Source organism: Vidua macroura, chromosome 5 (genome assembly GCF_024509145.1).
Source record: "Vidua macroura isolate BioBank_ID:100142 chromosome 5, ASM2450914v1, whole genome shotgun sequence".
Classification (NCBI taxonomy): domain Eukaryota; kingdom Metazoa; phylum Chordata; class Aves; order Passeriformes; family Viduidae; genus Vidua; species Vidua macroura.
Window position 1 is genome coordinate 17,938,603 of NC_071575.1, and position 19,478 is coordinate 17,958,080.

Sequence of the window (19,478 nt, forward strand, 5' to 3'; positions counted from 1 at the left end):
GGAGAGAACCAGCCCTAAAGGCTTGTTTACATGGGACATTAAAATAGGCAAGTTATTCTGTAACAATTGTTTTCCAGTAACTTCTCCAAGCCTGAGCACTCTGAGTACAAAATAAGGAAGTACAAATAGAGAATATCCTGCAGTCATTCTAGTATTTAAAACTCTGACACCTCCTTATTCAAGAGTAATATCCCTGCGTAGACAAGCCCAAGATTAATCACAGTGTTGGAACAGCATTAGGCAGATGAAAAGGCTTTATGTTGAGTGCCCCTCCCTCAGAAATTGTCTTGACAAAAGGGTTGGGTTTGTTTACTGGATATAAAATGTTGCTAAACCAGATAGAATAATGTCACATTTTAACATAAAGATGTATTCAAATTTTGACATCACTCTTAATGATACCTGTAAATATCAAATTCAAAATACAGAAGTTTACAATGTACATTGCTCTCAGGTAGGTCTTAATGGAAGCACCTACCTAAAACAGTCCGAAGGAGGACTGACTCCATACAATAAAAACCCAAAGTTTAGAACAATACACTACAAAGCATTTCCTTCAGAAAGAATAAAAAAAATTTATACTAGTGCTACTATCGAACCATTCAAAGCCCAAATTTTCTTTATGCAGTAAGGCTCAGTTACTTGGTTACTTGTGGCAGACACAATGGTTCTACAATATTCAAGTAAAGCAATCTGAAATTTAGGGGAGAGCAGAAAAACATAACATTTCAGAGTTACTTGTGTGCACATAACCCAGCTCTCAGTAAGTATCTGACTCTGGTTTCAAACTACCATGCATAGTCCCAGAAAACGGAATTTTAAAATTAAAATCAGATTAGCTATGAAACAGCTTGTTTTCATTCACCTGAAAAGGAAGTAGTTCTGTACAACTTTGCCCAGTGCTCAGTGTTACAATTCACTGACTTTGGAAACACAGTTCCTTTTCTTCATCCCCTTTATCTCTTATTGCCTATTCATGTCAACCAAACAACTTCTCAGTGTTCAGGAGAGCATCTTGTCTATGTATGATCATTCACAGTGCAGGGAAACAGAAGAACCTTGAAATCCATCTCCCCTTTCTCTTTTTCCCATCTTTAGTATTTTGGGAGTTAAGGGGAAAACCTTCCTAGCCTTTCCTCTACAGCATTTACTCTTATTTTAAGCTTAAGACAGCAGGGACAATTGTCCTCTACATATACAGAATAATAGGTTGAATTTAGAAGTACACATAGCTTTCCCAACAGCAAGTAGAACGTCAGAACATCAGGCAACAAAATACAGACTGTCACATGTCGAGTTTTGGCTTGGTTGTGTTTAAGGTTTAGGGGGTTTCTTTTGTTTTGTTTGAGTGTGGATAAAAAAAAGGAAAAGAAAAATGTCCCAATTCACATAAGAGGTATTTTAATATTTCTGATGTTCATTACCACCATTAATTCAAACTATTGAACTACTAGAGATCAAAAGATAAACTTGTTCCCGATGATGATAATCCAAAGACAATAAACACATGGAAATTATTATTTTATTAATGAAACAAAACAGTATCTACTAAAGGAAAGAGGTAAGAAGAGACTTTCAAAGCACTGAGGAAAACATGCAATAGGAATGAGATTTGCTTTTAAAAACATGCAGAACTTACATGCAGAACTTGTTATAGAGACTTTCAGTATGAAATTTCTTTGATTGTTTTGAGAATTGAGTAACAGAAAAGTACTTGTTACTGGAGTTGTTGCCAAAAAAAAATCAAAACAATTGGGTTAATTGAACCAAAGTACAATACTTAAAAATAAGAAAAAAAAATCATCTACTAGGTAAATTTATTTGCACTTTGGATGGTAGATTTCTTTAATCACAAGGAATAAGGAAGATACTGGTGGTGGTTTTGCTCATTTGGTTGGTGTGTGAGTTTAGTTGGGGCTTTTAAGTGCCAACAGTTTACAGAAGCTGAGTTGATTCTCAGATAAATGGATGTGTCAAAGCTGGAATACTAGCCAGAAGCTTTGCAGCTGTACCTGTTTCTACTGCCCATGTAAGCTCACAGCAACAGACTTCAAGCTCTGTTTCCTGAAGGAGATCCTAACAGCAATAAATATGCACACACAGGGGTAGCCTAATCTCTCAAAAGTATCATGGTATCCAACAAAATGAACTTCCTGTACTCTTACAGAACATTTTACAGAATGTCAGGTATCATTTTGATGCCAATAAAAAACAAGGACCTAGCTGCAAGAGCAGCTGTCCAAAACGTACTCAACGATAAGGACTGATGTTCACTTAGTGGCTGAGGCAAAGAGAGAAAAGCAGCACCATTTCAAGTAAGAAATACATACACAGTGAACATTTTTGCTTTGAATAAAAGTATATGCATCTCAACATAGGTGATAATGTCCAAAGCTAAAATTGTGCCTGGCATGGGAAAGAGTCAAAATAAATCCCACCAACTGCTGCAAGCACATTTGGGAAAAGACAAAAAAAATGTCATGCATATAATTCAAGAATGGAGGACACAAATATTTCAGCCTGAACCACACATCCAAACCTTCGCCAAATGCACCATTTTTATATACACATGCTAGTGAGATCTCTAAAGAGGATAAAAATTATTCAAACACTTCAGAGGTCAGTGCTTTTCAGTATCAAATGCACAGTTAAATAAGCAAGCATCAGGGAACACACTTTGCATGCAGGACATGCAAAGAATATTACAAAGAAGTAACTCAGACACAAACCAGCACTTTTCCCTTCTCCCCACATGAATCTAAAAGATTCTGAAGCAGCAAAAAAAACCTCAAAAAACTAATGAGCTTAACAGGGCTCTTCAGATACAGTGGTTACAAAAGGATATTCATGTGTTCTTTTCATAGAAACTCAAGGTTTCTGGTGTTTTCCCCTACAAACTCAGGTTGGATGGATTATTATTACAAACATTTTTTTTTTCCCAGTCCGATCTGGCTCCCCATTCATGAAAGCCCCAGAGTGACTTCTATGCAAGAAAGATGTACATTTTACTAAAATGCAACTGTTTACAATTCAGAACTTCCAACTTCTCAAAATTCTTGGTATGATTAACCTAGGTAAGAAGGTCAACTACAATTTCTCATGTCCTTCCTCTCACACTGAAAAACCTATTTGATGTTAGACTTCAGGACAACATTATAATTGCTGGCCATATCTCTACTGGAGTTAAAGGAGTTCTGCTATTACAAACAAGCTGATGATTTGGAATACAATTCTAATTGAAATTAAAGAAAAACAAATGATGAAAAAACACAAAAAAACCCAACTAAACCACCACCCAACAAAACCTCAAAATCTATCCCATCTGACCTGCCACAACACCGACCACATCTCTTGTAACCATATATTTTTGAGACTTAAAAGATAGAAAAGGAGAAGTAATTTAGTAAAGTAAAACATACTCCAAGATAGAAAGGCTTTTAGGATTTGAAATCTAATGCTTGGAAACAAGAATGAAAGCTTTAACTCACACTGTTGCAGGTATTCTTTATACCTAAAGGGTCATTTGCTTAATAACAATTGTAAAGTGACAGCAACAAACACTTTAGAAGTGTCTGTCCTTCCAATATTCACATGGATTCAAAAGCTACCCCCAGCTTAATCACCATGTGAGTGCCCAGGGTTCCAAGCCCCTTGTGAAGAATCTGTGGTTACATGGCCCAAGTGCTCGGACACATTATCTACACTGAACAGCCACTAAAGATTTAGCAGAATGGCATGCAGAATGCATGCCACTAAGTATCCTACTTCTGTTTTTTGTTTTTAAAAAGTGGATCCCCCTTCTCCCATGTTTGTCCACTAACAACCCAGCCCGAGCTACTGAAAAAGAGGTGCAGTAGTCTTACTGTTAGTTTATGCAGTTTAGCCCACTCGAGGGCTCCCATGTACAGACCATCCAACTGTGCAATAATATAGCCAGCATGCCTCCAAAATGGGTCATCCTTATTATTTCTGATTTGTTGTCTTGTCCACTGATCTTGCTTCCTGCAGAGGAACAAACAGGTTGGGGTTTTCTTGGGTTTTTTTGAGTATAATTGATAATGCAGGGAAGGGACAAATACATTATGACCCAGATGGTCCAGTCTTACTAAAGATTTGAGGCAAATCTTTAGTATTCTTTGGAAATCCTGCAGATATAAGCACTATATTCTCCAAGTGTAAATGTTCAGACTTAAGCAAAATACCCTCCAATCATGTGCCTCTACCAGATTTTAGTGTCAAAGAAGGAATTAGACTTCATGTTTGTGGAGGATTTTGCTATAACAGATCTAGTCAGTAAAGGGAAACAAGTGTTTGATAGGTCAGATGAAACATTCCCTTTTAAATGTCCATTTAAGAATAAAAATAGACTGACATTTGAAGAGCCTCCTCCTCTCCCCCAGGTTCAAGTGCAATGAAGGCTTTCTGCTGGTGGTGCTCAAACACTGCCTGAGAACCACACCTTTGCTCCTCTCAGTAACAGGTGGGAGGCCAAACAACTGTACCCTGTGCCAGATCCCGTGAAGAGCCAAATCACCCAGGTTTAGGGCATGAGGCAACGCAAGTGAACAGACCCCAAGGCAAGAGTCGCCAACATCGTAAGGATTTCTCTGAATTCTCTCTTTTGCTGTGCACAAAGGGCCACAAAAGAGCCACAGGAAATGAGGATCAGATGCTGGCCTCTTCCACCCTCCTGTATCTATCCACCCGCACTATGTAAAGTAGCAAAATAAGAGAGGACAAACCTGTAAAGGAAGCAAACTCTTCCAGCAGCATATGGGTGAGAAAACCAACCAGAGTTAGCTTTCTAGAAACAACAAGATGCAAGAAGTATGTCCAAGGAAATAGGGATATGATCTGAGCATTTAGGGCTAAGGACTTCCAAGACAACTCAGCAATCCATATTGCAAAACTGCTATAAAGTAAAGCAGTGATGCAGGAATTGAGGACAGAGGCAATAGAAAAGCAATACAAGGCCACCTAGTATTGCCCCCTTCATCCAACAATGCATCCTGGGGAATACAGCTGCTATGCTGTGTCATTCTAGGAAAAAATGTATACACATCGATACAGTAGCTATCCCATTTTTCTCATAAGGAGGAGCACAGCAATGCTGAAAAATGATAGCAAGGGAGCACTAAGATTCTTTGTTCTATTTTTTGGATAAGCTAAAACCAATTAACTTTCTATATGCACACCAGTAACAGTCAGATATTCAACCCCTCAACCCCTTATGGAAAGGGCAAGACAAGGCAAAGACAGAAAAAAATTCCCAAAAGTGACAATTTCACACAAGTATTTGTAATGGAATAAAAACATAAGTCTAAGGAGATTAAAATAATTGGTAATCACAGCTGAGTTTCCCAGTACCTGGCCTGATTCTTCTCCTATTGTATTTTCCCCCACCAGTATAGCTGCATTATTCGAGCAGTTACACTTATTTTTACTTTTGATTTTTATAGCTAGAGTGAAAAGTGAAACACGACTTCTTTGATTAGAATAGAATTTAAATTGGTGGTAGAATAAAATACTAACCTAACAGAAGAAAAGGATGCACAATGCTAAAAAGATTAAGGTGTCCGAAGACCACTGTTCAGTGGAATATTGAAAATATCAGCTTTTCAAGAAACGAATTTTACTAGAATGACCTTCAGAATTCATTGACATTTTCTCTACCCCTTGTCAGCAATAGTTTTAAGCATTTGTTTGAAAGAATCAGAATTAGGGAAGGGTATATGCTTTTCTTCATGTATATTTAGAATTTCTTTTAATAATAATGGCATTCAATCAGAGGGAAAGGAAGCATATGTTTTCCTCAGCCCATAAGAAAGAGAATAAAAGAAGGTTGAAAATTCTGTCATCCTCCAACTCCAAGTCTTGACTGATTTATTTTTAGCAAATAAATACATACGCCATAAAATTCTGAACTCCTCTTCGAATGGTGGGAGTCTTAATTAGCTGTGGATACATATTTGCAGCATGGTCATACATCTGTCTGAAAGAACAAGAGTAACAGGAGTTATTCCTCTGCATCTTCTGTGTACCAACCAGTTAATTAACATGCCTTGACAGACAAGCAACACAGTCCACAAGGTAAGTTTTTCCTACTCACAGAAAACACTCCAGTGCATGACAAACAGCAAAAGTAACACAAAAGATTTGTTAAAATGTGACTTAAAATAAATTACTTTGCTAATGCCCGCTCAAACTGCTGCACAATGGAAAGAAGAAAAAATGATATTGAACTACTTCATAACAAAACTGTACGTTCAGGGAATATTTGTAGGCCAGCAACATCTTGAAAGCCTTAGCACATTAATTTAAGCACAACAAAAATAGTTTTCTGGAGACCTATGCTATTTGGAATCAAAAGAACCACAGAGGCAAAGGTAATATAATTTGCTGACTCAGTTCATTTCACTTTTCAGAGAGAGAATTTAAGCATGATATCTAGCAGGTTTTACTTGCCAGTAACCATGTTCCTTTCAGTTTAAGCTAAGTATCTCCATTTTTAAGTGTGTATAAGATGATCCTACACGTTACCACAGAAACTCCCACTCATGGCAGCCCTAAATAGATTCAGCTTTATGGAGACCAAAATTCTTGTGGTTTTTATCTCTTGTTGAATTCAGTTAGCTGTTTTATCCACATTAACTATTAAAAACAAAGGTTGAAAGGGCTTTGTTGCTTGTTGGTTAGGGCTTTTTTGTTTGCTTTCTTGAAATGAAGTACTTCAAGATGAAATCAATTATTAAAAAAATGTTCAGGAGCCCAGAATTAAAGTCACCCTTCCATTTTAGCTGAAATGTCATTGTCTGATCCAAGACAAAATAAAACTTCAACATTCCTCTTATTGTGAATCAAACTTAACCAACATTTTTTTCAGTCACTGATTAAATTAAAAAAAATAAAAGGGACATCAGCAGAGAATTATTTCACTGACGTCTGGAGTTGATAGAGATAGAATTACATCCATCAACAGTACATTTATCTCCTACCAAGTGCTGAGAGAAAGAAAACAGCACTGAGAAATAGATACCAGCCTCAAGGAAAGCACATGCCAGCAGGGCAAAATGCCTGTAATAAAACTTATGAGAGCAGCTTTCTCTGGGAGGGATGCAGACAGGAGCTCTTCCCAGTTTCCCTCAGGGTATGATTAGAGAATACAGATAGAGATAATAGAACAGTTTGCTGATAACTAGAGAATCATCTACTGACCTTCTCCCTTGTTTCTGTCCCTTGCCCCATTCCCAGACAATTACATGAACTTGATAACATGATCCTGCTGCTTCTTATCTCAGCTCTGGTACCATTCTCACGATCAAATCTAATTGTCTCACACATTCAGGCAAAACAGTAATCCAGCAAAAATGTGATTTGTTTTTATTTGAATTAGGTTGTGGAAGGGAGATGCTGGGACAAGAGGGGAGCATTCAAAAGCTTTTCACCATTACATTTTTCACAAAACTGCAGCTCCAGCAACAATTTTAGTTCTAGAGTTTTCTGTCTCCCATGTAAAGCAAGATTACATAAAATATCATAACCTGCTTCCAGAAGATAGCAAGATAATTGGAGAAACAGATCAATATTCTCCACCCCTTCATATTCACAGAGAATTTGGCAAATAAAAATCCCAAGTCATTTTAAGAAGGGAACTAGAGCATAACATACTCTATACTAGAAATGAGAGTCTCATGTCACTAAAGAAGAGCAAACAGCACAAGTTGGTTCATCTGGCAGATGATCATTTAGGGATTAGAGCCAGATGAGGAAGATAAAATCCAGCTAGGATACTGACCTAACCACTGCCTAAGCCAGGACAAATGATCAGGCTTCCAACTCAACCATCAGCTCCACTCTCTATTTTGCACTCAGAGGTTATGCAACACAAGGCAGATTTTACAGCAGTATTATCTTTAAGCCGTCATAACTGATGTAGAGACTGGGTTCGGTTAGAATTGTGACTGAAAACACCTTCTTTAATGGCTTTCATTCTTGTTTGCTAACAGAGGACAGATAATTCCTGGAATTGATTTTTTTTTTTTTTTAATGACCATGGTTATCAAGAATTTTTCCCCCAGTTGCTCTCTTCAGCTTTTTTTTGCTTTAACAAAGCTTCTACGTGCATGACTTGTGTGTTCTGTAAGGGCATTATTCTCTGAATTAAATTGGATCACTACAGTAAGGCTTTGCAAGTACATCTAAGGCCAAACACAAGGCAATTGCAAATCTGGGACAAGAATTCCAGGCCTAAAACCAGAAAAGCAGAGTCCTCCTTACTTAAATTAGCAAGGAAAATGACAGGACTCTGATCAGCTGAGGCTATATAAGGAAAGAGTAAAACTAATGTTGCTTCAAATTTAAATACTGTTTTTAGGCACCTGGCATGTCCCAGCTGGAACTGATTTAAAATAATGTCACAGATTTAGATGTGTTCTGCCACTAAGTAAAGTCAGGCCTCATTAACACTTCTCTGTTAGAAACGGGGAAAGGAAATTCATACCTAAGAAAGCCAGAGCAAGTACCTTGGCTAGTTGATATGACTGGACTTTGCAGAAAGGTGAGAAATTTGGGATAAAAACAAGTGCTTGGATCCCCAGACACTACAGACATTAGGATTCAATTTATCCAATGTCTAACTAGGCATTTTAAAAACATATGGATACTCTCATACTCTGAATCAGGTGTCAACACTAGAAAGATGAAGCATGCTCTAGAGAAGACTTACATTTCTGCCATCACTGGAAAACTGGTCTGACTATTGCTTTTTCTACCACTGACCTTTACAGTTAGAGCTGAAATTAATTATGCCCCAGTAATCCAAGATAAAACAGTTCTAGCATGTTTCGTATTTTGATTTTTTTTTTAATCTCATTATTTTATAGACTGTTTAGGTTCCTACTATAGGCAAGGCATATACTTTTGAGACAGATACTTTGTCATCCTTTTGCTTACATGTTAAAGGCCTAGCTGTTTCTGGAAACTCTCCTTCATGCCCTAAGAGTAATGTGAGATCTTAGCTAGCTGAGAATTCCTGAAGGTCTCCAAATTGCAGGCCAAGTTGGGCCTCCTGCTCATCCAACAGCTTCTGCAGGAAGCCGTATTTCAGCATGGGTTCAGGCACCAACATTTCCATCCTATCAATGCATCACATCAGAGCTCTTCCTAGTAGGACTTCTAGGATTTCTGCAAAGAGCCACTCTGGGTCTGCTTCATGGAGTCTTTACCACATATGGATGCAAGAAAGCTGGAGACCATGGAATTGTTCAGACTACAGGTAGCCATGTACTAAAAAGCTCTTCAATTACAAAGCACACCCAATGCTTTCACATTGGAAGGCTGTGCCTGAATCACCTGAGGGACTTGTACAGGTAAGTCACATAAGGGTCTTTACTCCAGCAGCTAAGTGGCTGACAATGCAAATAAAGCTTTCCTCAAAGCTAAACACATACCTACACTCTCCCTTGTTCTTACCAAGAACATAAAAGGGAAGCTGGAGCTGTGGACACCAACGTGTGCAAAAGTAGAATGAGAGTGTTTAGAGATGCCTTCTCTAAGGAAAGTTGTGATGGTGCTAGTTTCCCTAAAACAGGCTAAATGGGCCAAGCAGTCTGATGGGTATAGAGTTATTGATTGAGAAAGGCTGTTTCCCAGTTTTACTTCAGAAGACTTGTTTAACTGTCCCACAGATAGAACATCTGCCTGCATGTTAATTAGGATTCTCTAAATTTCTAGGCAAGATGAAGGAGAAATGGAGTTCTGAGTGCAATCTTAACATCTGCAGACTTAGGGAGTTCTCACTTCTCCTGCAATTTAGGAAATTGCAAACACAGTCTGTAAAAGGATTCATTAGTTGCAGTTTGGCAAATAAAAACCCACCAAGGTCATGCAGCTAAAACCTGAAGTAGTAGGTTCCCTGTCTTAACAAGGGTCAAGAGAGTATATCACTATTTCATCTCTGTTCCTTACCTGAAACATTTTCAGAAGGTACTAGCTTCTGGAGAAGCCTTCTTTATCCAAAATACTTTTACACAACCTGACAGAAAAAACTTGTTTGTAACTCCCAGTGAGAAATACGCTTGCTCTGCAGGTACAGATAGACAATGAGGCAAAGAAATAGCCAAAAAAATTAAACTCAGACAATAGGTATAATATTTGATACTCATTTTACTGACAGCAAGCATTTTAAGGTTTTGCACTTGCCAGGGGATTTCTTGGTGCATTTTCTCAAGAAGTTGGCTACTTCTGATTTTGCATTTTAACCCACTCTTGCACTTAAATCTCCTTTCAAATAGCTGAATTTCCCATTTTGCTTAAAAGCCTAAGTCTCAAACTGTACTTTTCCATATTAATACAAACCCTCAGCTTCACTTCTGTTCATTACTAGTTCTGCTATATCCACTTCTTCACAAAGGGCCGCTCAGTGCTAGAGCTGCTAGCTCTAGAGTAACAGCAGCCAGGGCTAGAAACCAAACTCAGTAAGCACATGACCTGCAGAAGGCAAAAGCCTTGAGCAGAATAACTTGGATAACCTAACTTCTGTTAAGAATAACTTGGATAACCTAACTTCTGTTAATCTTCACTTAACACACATGGGGAAAAAAAAAAAAAAAGGGGGGGGGGGAGAAAACCTCCTTCCTCTAAAAGTTAGCCTAGAATAAGACAGCAGATAAATCCCTCCAGACACTATTTCACATTCAAACCACATTAAAAGGAACAGACACGTACTTAAGTTTGTTTCAAACCCAGGAAGACACATAAATCTACTGTGGAGGCAGAAGAAGAAAGGGTGTGAGTTGTTCCTACTACAGTACTACTTGCCATCTAATTGAGCTTAGCATGGACTGGGCTACCTGTACTATAGCAAAACTTAAGCTTAATCACCTATTGATTAAAACACCTAGGTAAAGCCTTAGGGAAAAAAACCTGTTGAACAATACCTAATTTTAACAATATTCTAAATGTAATGCTAGCATTCCCCAGATTCAGGGATAGTTTACATAAACTGACCGAACAGTGCAAGGCACTGCAAGGCAACTTCTCATGCCAAATAACCCAACAACAGATCTCTCATGAACTTAATTTCCTTTCCTGTCTGGAGTACAGGTTGTGTACTATGAACTTTAGGACTCCTTCATTCTCTCAGAAGTGTTTTGTTATTGATAAATATTACTTTGTTGAATTTCCTTTATATACTTCCAGAGACCTAGGTGCCTCACCAGCAAAACCTACTAGAGAATCACATTATCATATGCTCAGAGAGCTATCCATAAATATAAACTGATCTTAAAATAACTTACTAATTAAATTAATATAATCTTGTCCAGCAGCTGTATCTGACAAATGTTCAGCAGACAACCTTCCCTTGCTGGCCTGTGCAACACAGTCTATGGGTATTTAATTCAGTGTTCTGAAAGCAAAGTAGGTGAAGCCAAAAAGTCAAGTCACAGCAGCCATCACAAACTTCTCCCAGCATCAGAATTTTGGAATTTTTCTTTTACTATGACTGTGTTGACAGAGCAAAAGATGGAGCTTGTTCAACAACAAGCCACATGTCATGTGCTTAACTGTATCACCAGCTATAGAGAATCATGGAATCTCTTAGAAGATTGGAAAAGACCCTTAAGATCATCAAGTCCAACCTAGCACCACCATCTGCTATCAGTATTTCATAGCATCATTCTGTCTTCCATCTTAGCCACGGAAAGAACAAAGTTTGGTTAGTTTTTTTGGATGGCTATTGTTTGGAGTTATGGATTTTTCTGTTTGTTTTATTTTAGGGAAAAAACCCTGCACTGGATTTGTAACAAGTACAAAATTCTCTCACTTTTCATAGATGTGCACTGTGGGAAAGGCTCAGTCCCTGAGGGCTTTCAGGAGAACACTAACCCTTCTAGACACACCCCAGTCTGCCTTCAGGCCTGGCCTATAGGGTATATATATTTTTTTTTTAAGTTGGTCAAGACCACTCCCCATGCTGTGAAGTTTCAGTATCTGCTCTCCAGCAGTTTCTTGACAATATTTGCTGAAAAATATCCTTAAGGAAGTCCTGCAGACCTTACTAGCAACATTTCTCCCTGAATGATCTGCTCTCAAATGCCTGATCAGCCACCAAACTACAAGCTGAGGAAATAACCACACTTTTTGCTACTCCTTATGCACTTCTTTACATTTACATTATTTTGTGATTACATTACTTGAGCAGTAATACAGATACAGTACCCATCTGTCCCACCAAGGTGTTGGGAGATCCTGCAGGATCAGAAGGGGAGGGCACATCCTGATCCCATAATGAAGAAGTTTTACTTCGTACCTGCTACTGATTAAAAGACTAGCACACAGGTGCAAAATGTATCATTAGTTTTAATGAAAAGGAATTTAGGACAATGAAAGCAAACAAAAAACCTTACAAGTACAGAAATCCACTGGAACTGTCACGAATTGAGCTGTTTCCTGAGGTACTTACGGAGCCGTGAGGTAGCCTTCCAAGAAGCCAGCAACATACATAATATCTTCATTGCTTAAGGTCTGAGAGCCATAGCCTGCTCTGATCTCCAGGACTCCCCAGCCTGTTGTCTGTAGACTGTTGTTGTAGAAGCCATAAGCATCTCCACTCCTGTCCAGCGTATTCCTGACCTGAAGTATTTTTTCAGCTCTGTTCCAGTACACAGTTGCATAGCGGAGTTCTGTGGTGGAGAAGAAAGGATATAAGGGAAACAAACATAAGTAGGTGTTTCCTACGCAATACTGAAATGTCAAGACAGTATTTTGGCAATTAAAAAAAGTTAATTTCATAGCTTTCCATCAGGCTTAGTTCTATTACAGAGATCAACACTAATGCTAATGTACTGAAAAAGGGCATGAGGACTAACTGGAGTTTTACAAAAGCTCACAGCTAAACATTCTCATGTTATTCTTCTGGAAGTTACCTACAACTCTTTCAGTGTACAGCTCCAGCATAGCAGAGTATTAACATAAAACTCTGAGAAGTATTTCCTTACCTGGCCCAGAAGACAATCTATACAAATCGTACTGAAAGCAGCCTTAGAAGAAAGCATGCCTCACCAACTGCAAAGGATTATAAACTACTGTTGACTTAATTTTCCACCTAAAGATTCAAAAATTTCCAAAAGCTTTCTACACTGACCATCTGGGGAGCCAATCCCTGAGATGGCATAACAGAAGCACTAGGACTCAGTGGATCACAAACTTAAAGACAAAAGCACAGCAGGTATGCAATCCTTTACAAGGTACACAGTGTCTGTCATCCATCTGAAACAGAATTGATCTCAAGCATGACACGAACACAAAGGAAGGGCAATAGACTTCTCAGAGTTCCATTTGGACTGCTGTTTTAGAAACATTCTTGATTACTTGTGTTTTAATCCTGCAAAGATGAAGAATAAAGAGCAAGGTAAACTGCTTTCTGAAAAAAAAAAAAAAAACAAAAAAACAAAAACAAAAAAAAAAAAAACCAAAAAAAAAAAAAAAACCAAAAAAAAAAAAAAAAACACCAAACCAACAACAGCAAAATCAAAACAGTCCCACACCCTACAATTCTAACTGAATCCTCCCTAAAATGGGCTGATTACATCAGCTCTCTATGCATGACTGATCAAATCACTATACATCACTGTGAGAAGAGTTAAAAAATCACATGTCAGAGGTCCCACAATAATTTGAAAAGTTTTAAGGGATAAGTTCATAAACAGCCCTTCTGAAAGGCTGCACAGCCCTCTGGCATATCATCAGTAAAATTGCTGAGGCAACACTGCCCCATCACCGAGGTCATCAAGGAAGATGCTGACCAGTATCAACTTGTAACAGACCACTTGTTACCAGTCTCCAGCTAGGCTTTGTACCACTGTGCACCAGGTCAGTCTTCATGCTGTACTAGAGACACTTCTCATGGGAACAGAAAATGCATTGGCAGAACCAGAATTCTAGTAGTGAAATAACTTTGTTTTTTCCACATTCTATGAAAAGAAGTTGTCACATGACTCCATTCAGAGATGAAGTCATTTCAGGGACTTGGAACACGGTGCTTAAAAACACGTTTTTCATCTGTCAGGTAATGAGGCTATTTAAAGGACAGACACGACAGACTTTCAGTAACTCTTCAAGCAGCTATGAGCTTAGCCTTCTGTTATCTCCTTAACTATCTTCTAGTAATAGAAGCAGTAATTTCTACTTTAGATTAATAGTAAACATGGGAATCACTCAGACCGAAAAATCTGTGAACAGAAGAGCAGGCTGATAAAGACCAAAGACTACCTTACAAAGCTAAAGCTTACATAACAAAAAAGTCAGGGAAAAGGAAGTTCTGTGAGCAGGTGATGCAAGGGGTCAAAGCAGAACACAACCAGCCTGTCCAGCAGTAAATGGGAGGGCTGATTCCAAGCAAGAAGCCCATTGCAGGGCAGAGGAGAGACTACTTGCACAGTAAACAAAGATGCTGAGGAACGGATAAAAAGAGAAAGAACAAAGTAAGGCAAACCATGATCATCTTTCCATCTCTTCAGGAGGCTGTGGAGAGGTGGCTGGAATTCAACAGGAATCAGGGCAGCTGGGTATTGCTATTAGTGCCTGCAAACTAAATAGGTATGTCAGAATACCTATTACACCTATACAGAAACTGTGTCTGCCTACAGCAAAATAGCTGTTGCTTTCCTTTGGAAAAGAAATTTGATGCCAAAGCCAGACAGACCCATCTGACACAGGTACTCTTACACAGCAGGCTGGGTTCCTTTGTTTTATGCTCTGCCAGAGCATGAACATGCAGAGCTATTTTCAAAAGTCTGAACAAACTTTTGAATTACCCCTGGAGTTTGCCCTGTCCCAGCCTCCCTACGTGACAAATTTAATCTGAAGAAAATCAGGACTCAAAGAGGAGGGGAGGAAAGGGGAAACATTAAATTACAGGATAATTTGCAACAAACGTTGAGAGGCCTTTAAAGGAATAGCATCAAAGTAGCTGTTAAAGTTTAACAACAATGCCAGCAACCACTATTTCCCATTACGGCTTTTTCTTTTGATTGACTCGGTATCTCATTTCACCTTGCAGCTGGAGTTAGAACTACAAGCTTATAAACCTGTCTACACTACAATGTAATCAAAGCATTTTGTACCAACTAATCTATTACAATTTTATTCTGTATTGATCTAAACGAAAAACGGGATTGCCTTTGCCAAGAAAATCATCCAGAAGTATAACATGGAATATAGATATACAAGAAGAACATGCACATTTTCAAACAATCCTGTTTGAGTTCTGAAAAAAACAAGAGCCTTCCTATTGAATAATATTGGTACTTTTACATTTATTTTTGGAAGGTGAGGCAGGGGCCCCATCACCTCTCATCCCAGCAGTCATATTCGTCAATTTTTGCATATAAAACAAATGCAATATCTCCATGAACCTATAAACCATCCTTTAATCATTAAAGTTAAGACTTCCAAGTGTTCAGCCTACTAGGACTCCAATGAATCAAAGACTGTGATAATCTCTAACTGTTCCACAACAGTGTTGCTTAGAATAACCTCAATAACACACCAAAGCACACACTATCTACTGCAATGAACAAGTCAAAATGCTGGGGGATAGGGTGAGTCAGTGGAATTACCCTTCCCCTCCACGAGCCAGCCAGGAGAACTGCAAAGCATCAGCACTACAGAGTTTCACCACAACCACCAGTGGGGTGGGAGAGAGACGGGCGGAAGTGCAACGACAGAACAAGCCTGGAAAAAGGAGTTTCTTCTCCTTTCTGGGACTGGGAGGAAGCCTCCTTCAAGCTGCCTGCTTTTAAAGATACATCAACCGTTCTGCCAAAGATAGATTGAGAAACAGGGACTATAGCTGGGAGAGTGCAGGAATTTCTACAGCAAGTGAGAAATATCTGCTTTCTGTCAAAATTATTCCCTAAATAATGGGAAAAGGATATTCAGCCAGGAATATAGGAGGTGGTAGCAGTCCCTTTGGGTTTTAAGCTGAAACACCAAATCTGTTCTCTGCCTTTTGGGATCAGTACAGGCATTTCAAAAGTTATGTTAAAACTGGACATTGCCTTTTACTTGGTGGCAGCCAGAGAGTAGAAATACATGTGCATTAGAATATGAAACAAGCAATTAAAGGAAATACTAAGATACAGGACTGACATGAGATGAAACACAAGAAAAGCAGATGGTGAAGAAGACATGAAGGAATGGCAGCAACTTGCAATAAAAGAACAGAATTGACAGAGAAGATGAAAAATTAAAGAAAAGCAGTACGGACATGGCCCAACACAATCTAACAAGCACACTATTACTAATATTAAATAAATTACAGCCAAAAAATAACACCTGGCATGCATTAAGAATGCCAGTAAGATTTATTTGGCAATATGCAACAGCTACTTTTCCTTAGGCTTTCCCAGCTATAAGTTGTTTTTAAAACATATGTATATCAAGTTAGGTTACTGGACTTTATAATTAGAGAAGTTGAGTAGAGCTCTTTTCCTTGCAGATGAAAGAGCTACAAGGTCTGGGGGTGAGAAATAATAGTAGTATTTTTCCTTAGTCTGCCAAGCAAGACAACTCACAAGCAATGGAACACTGGTTAGTTCACACGTAACAAGCTAAATTAACAATTGTGAGCATCTCCTACTAATATGAAAACTACTGGTTTCCTTAACTACTAATTTAACTACTAATTTTTATCTGTGGCTTTCCAAATGTGAAGCTATTTTTTTTTTTGTAGAGGTGTTCTTCATAGATTCTGCCTATAAACTTTCCACTAAATAGGGAAGATATCACTCTCCTGTTTCACTGAAAATTAGTTTTGCATCACTTCAAAATACAAAAAAAAAACTAGAACAAAATTGCACATTTTTCAGTATACCCTCCCCTACAACTAATGTTCAGTAGTAAAGATTATATTAACACAGTATAGCATTTAAATATTTCAGGTCAACCATAATAAGGGTATTTCTGTTCAATGTTTTAATTTGAAAGAGCTTGACCTATTTTTCCATTAAAAATTGTATAGAATCATTGAATGTTAAGGTTTGGAAGTGACCTTAAAAATCATCTAGTTCCAACCTCCCTGCCATAGGCCCAGTCACCTTTCTATAGTCCAGGTTGCTCATGGCCCCATCCAGCCTGCCCTTTTACATTTCCAGGGATGGGGCATCCACAACTTACTTGGGCAGTCTGTGCCAGTGCCTCACCACCCTCACAGTAAAGAATTTCTTCCTGTATCTAATCTCAGTCTGCCCTCCTTCAGTCTAAAACCACTACTCCTTGTTCTGTCACTACCTGCTCATATAAAAAGTCCATCTTCCTCCTTTTTATAATCCTCCTCCAGGTACTGGAAGGCTGCAATGATGTCTCTCCAGGCTGAAAAACGCCAGTTCCCTCACTCTGTCTTTGTAGGAGAGGTGCTCCATCCCTCTGACCATCTTTGCAGCACTCCTCTGATCCTGCCTATCCATGTGTTTATTTTTTTTTGGAAGCATCCTTTTAACGATTTTTAAAAGGCTTATAACTCTAAAGAACAAGGGAGATTTCAATATACAGTTATGACTAGAATCTGTTACAAAACAAAAGTATTTCAAGGGCTTCTTTAGAGATTAGTTTAAACCACACAAGAAATTAACACAAAGCCCAGGAATTTTCAAATAAAGGAGTAAATGCTTTCTTGATCTACCTGACTATAAACTATTTGTGTTTTCTGTTCTACTGACCTTAATTCATCCTATTTCCTCATGCATTTCAGGTCTAAGTAATTTTTCAAGTTGCTTCCAACAGGCCTGTCACGTGAAGCCTAATGTCCTGATTTGTGCTTACATCAGTGAAAAGCAATATTCCAATGTGACCTATCAATTAAGAGTTTCAGTCTTGTATGGTTTTCATGGTCACAAGGATACTTACTAGTAAAGCTTAGGAAATGAGGCAAATTTGCCAAAACAGTTGTAGGTACTTAGTATAGGTCACCCAGAGAAAACAAAAATAGCCATTCAACAAGTAGCTTCACTAATCTCAGAGCACCTCAATTTAAGTCTTATTGAAGAACATTCTCTAGAAACATTTTCCAAAGTGTATGATGAATAATCTTCAAGGCATTCAAAGTGCTAAAGAACAATGAACCTATTAAAAAAACCCCAAACAACAGAATCTAGACAATTCACAATGTTGAAAGTCATTTACTCTATTAAATAGCCTAAAGGCACTTCTATTTGCTCCTTCATAGTTTTCTACCAGCAACTCAATTACAATGTTAGGAATCAGTCGGGCATTAGGTGAAACTACCTCATACCCTAAACTTCATTTCCTCTAGACAATATACAGCTGACCCTTCCTTCCATCCTCCTAACTGAAGTTTTTGCTGATCCAGGTAAAGTTTTGGAAGTATGTCTGCAAGATGAGATAGGACTGCCCACAAAATTACACGCTCATAACGTTTTGCACACAATGAAAGAACAATTTCTCCTTGGTTTGTGGCACTTCATACATTAACTGGGAAATTCCTGGACGATAAGCACTGAATCCAGCCCTTAAACCCTTCAGAATTTATTGAAAGCAGCACAAGAGCAAGATACTGTGCCCCTGCCCGAGGCAGCGTGGTTGGAACAAGATGATCTGTAAGGTCCCTTCCAACTCAAACCGTTCTGGGATTCCGTATGAGTCCTGAAGCACAGACCGTGACCTACACCCCACAAGGCAGCACTAAAACTCTGTTAGTCACAAGTTGCAGCCTGCTGTAGGCCACAGCACCACAACGAAGTCTTCATCCTGAACGATTCCCGTGCCCGCATATGACATTGAAAACCAGCTCGGCTGGGAGCTCAAGGCAATTTCCCACTTGTTGGATCCTCAGTTTGATTCCCCGCGCTCCTTCTGGAAACTGGGAGGATGTTTAGAAAGCGCCGGCACCGAACAGCCACGAGGCAGCACGGCCGCGCCGGCCCGGCCGCCGGGCACGAGGTGCTCCCGGAGCAGCCCCTGAGGGGGCCGCAGCCAGCCCGGCCTGCGGGGTCCCGAGGGGAGCGGGGGCCCGGGGGCCTCGCACCCGCGTCCCAGGCAGCACGGGGCGAAGGCGCGGCTGACACAGGCGGGGCGCGGAGCCCGGCGGTACCCCGGGAGAGCCGCGCTGCCTCCGCCGCAGCCGAGACCGGGCCGGGCTACCCCTCCCGACGGCCTGGCAACCCCGCGGCTGGGGGCACTGGCGGGGCAGCCCCGGTGCCTCCTTTCGTCCCCCCCATCTCGGCGAGGGAGCTTTGGCCGGCCACCCCCCGCGCCCAGGCTCGCCTCACCTGCGCGGCCGCCCGCTGCCGCCCACAGGAGGACGAGTGCCCAGCAGCAGTGGCACACATCGCCGCCCGCCCGGGCCATGCCGTCGCTCCCCCGCGACTCCTCCGAGCGCCAGGAGGCGGCGGGACTTTAAGAAGTTCCCTCGCTCAGGGCAGGTCTCGCCGCTGCCCCCGCCTCCTCTGGCGCCCGCC

General features: G+C 39.8%; 1 protein-coding gene across 1 annotated transcript in view; it reads right to left on the reverse strand.

Annotated features, from left to right (window-relative positions):
- PLBD1 (phospholipase B domain containing 1) overlaps nt 1-19,478 on the reverse strand; it is a 38,262-nt gene extending 18,784 nt beyond the window's left edge. Inside the window, exons 1-4 of the mRNA XM_053978233.1 lie at nt 19,290-19,478; nt 12,464-12,683; nt 5,909-5,992; nt 3,864-4,002 (exon numbers count right to left, since the gene is read on the reverse strand). Coding sequence (XP_053834208.1) covers nt 3,864-4,002; nt 5,909-5,992; nt 12,464-12,683; nt 19,290-19,368 — 522 coding nt within the window. The 5' untranslated portion in view covers nt 19,369-19,478. The remainder of the gene's footprint in view (nt 1-3,863; nt 4,003-5,908; nt 5,993-12,463; nt 12,684-19,289) is intronic.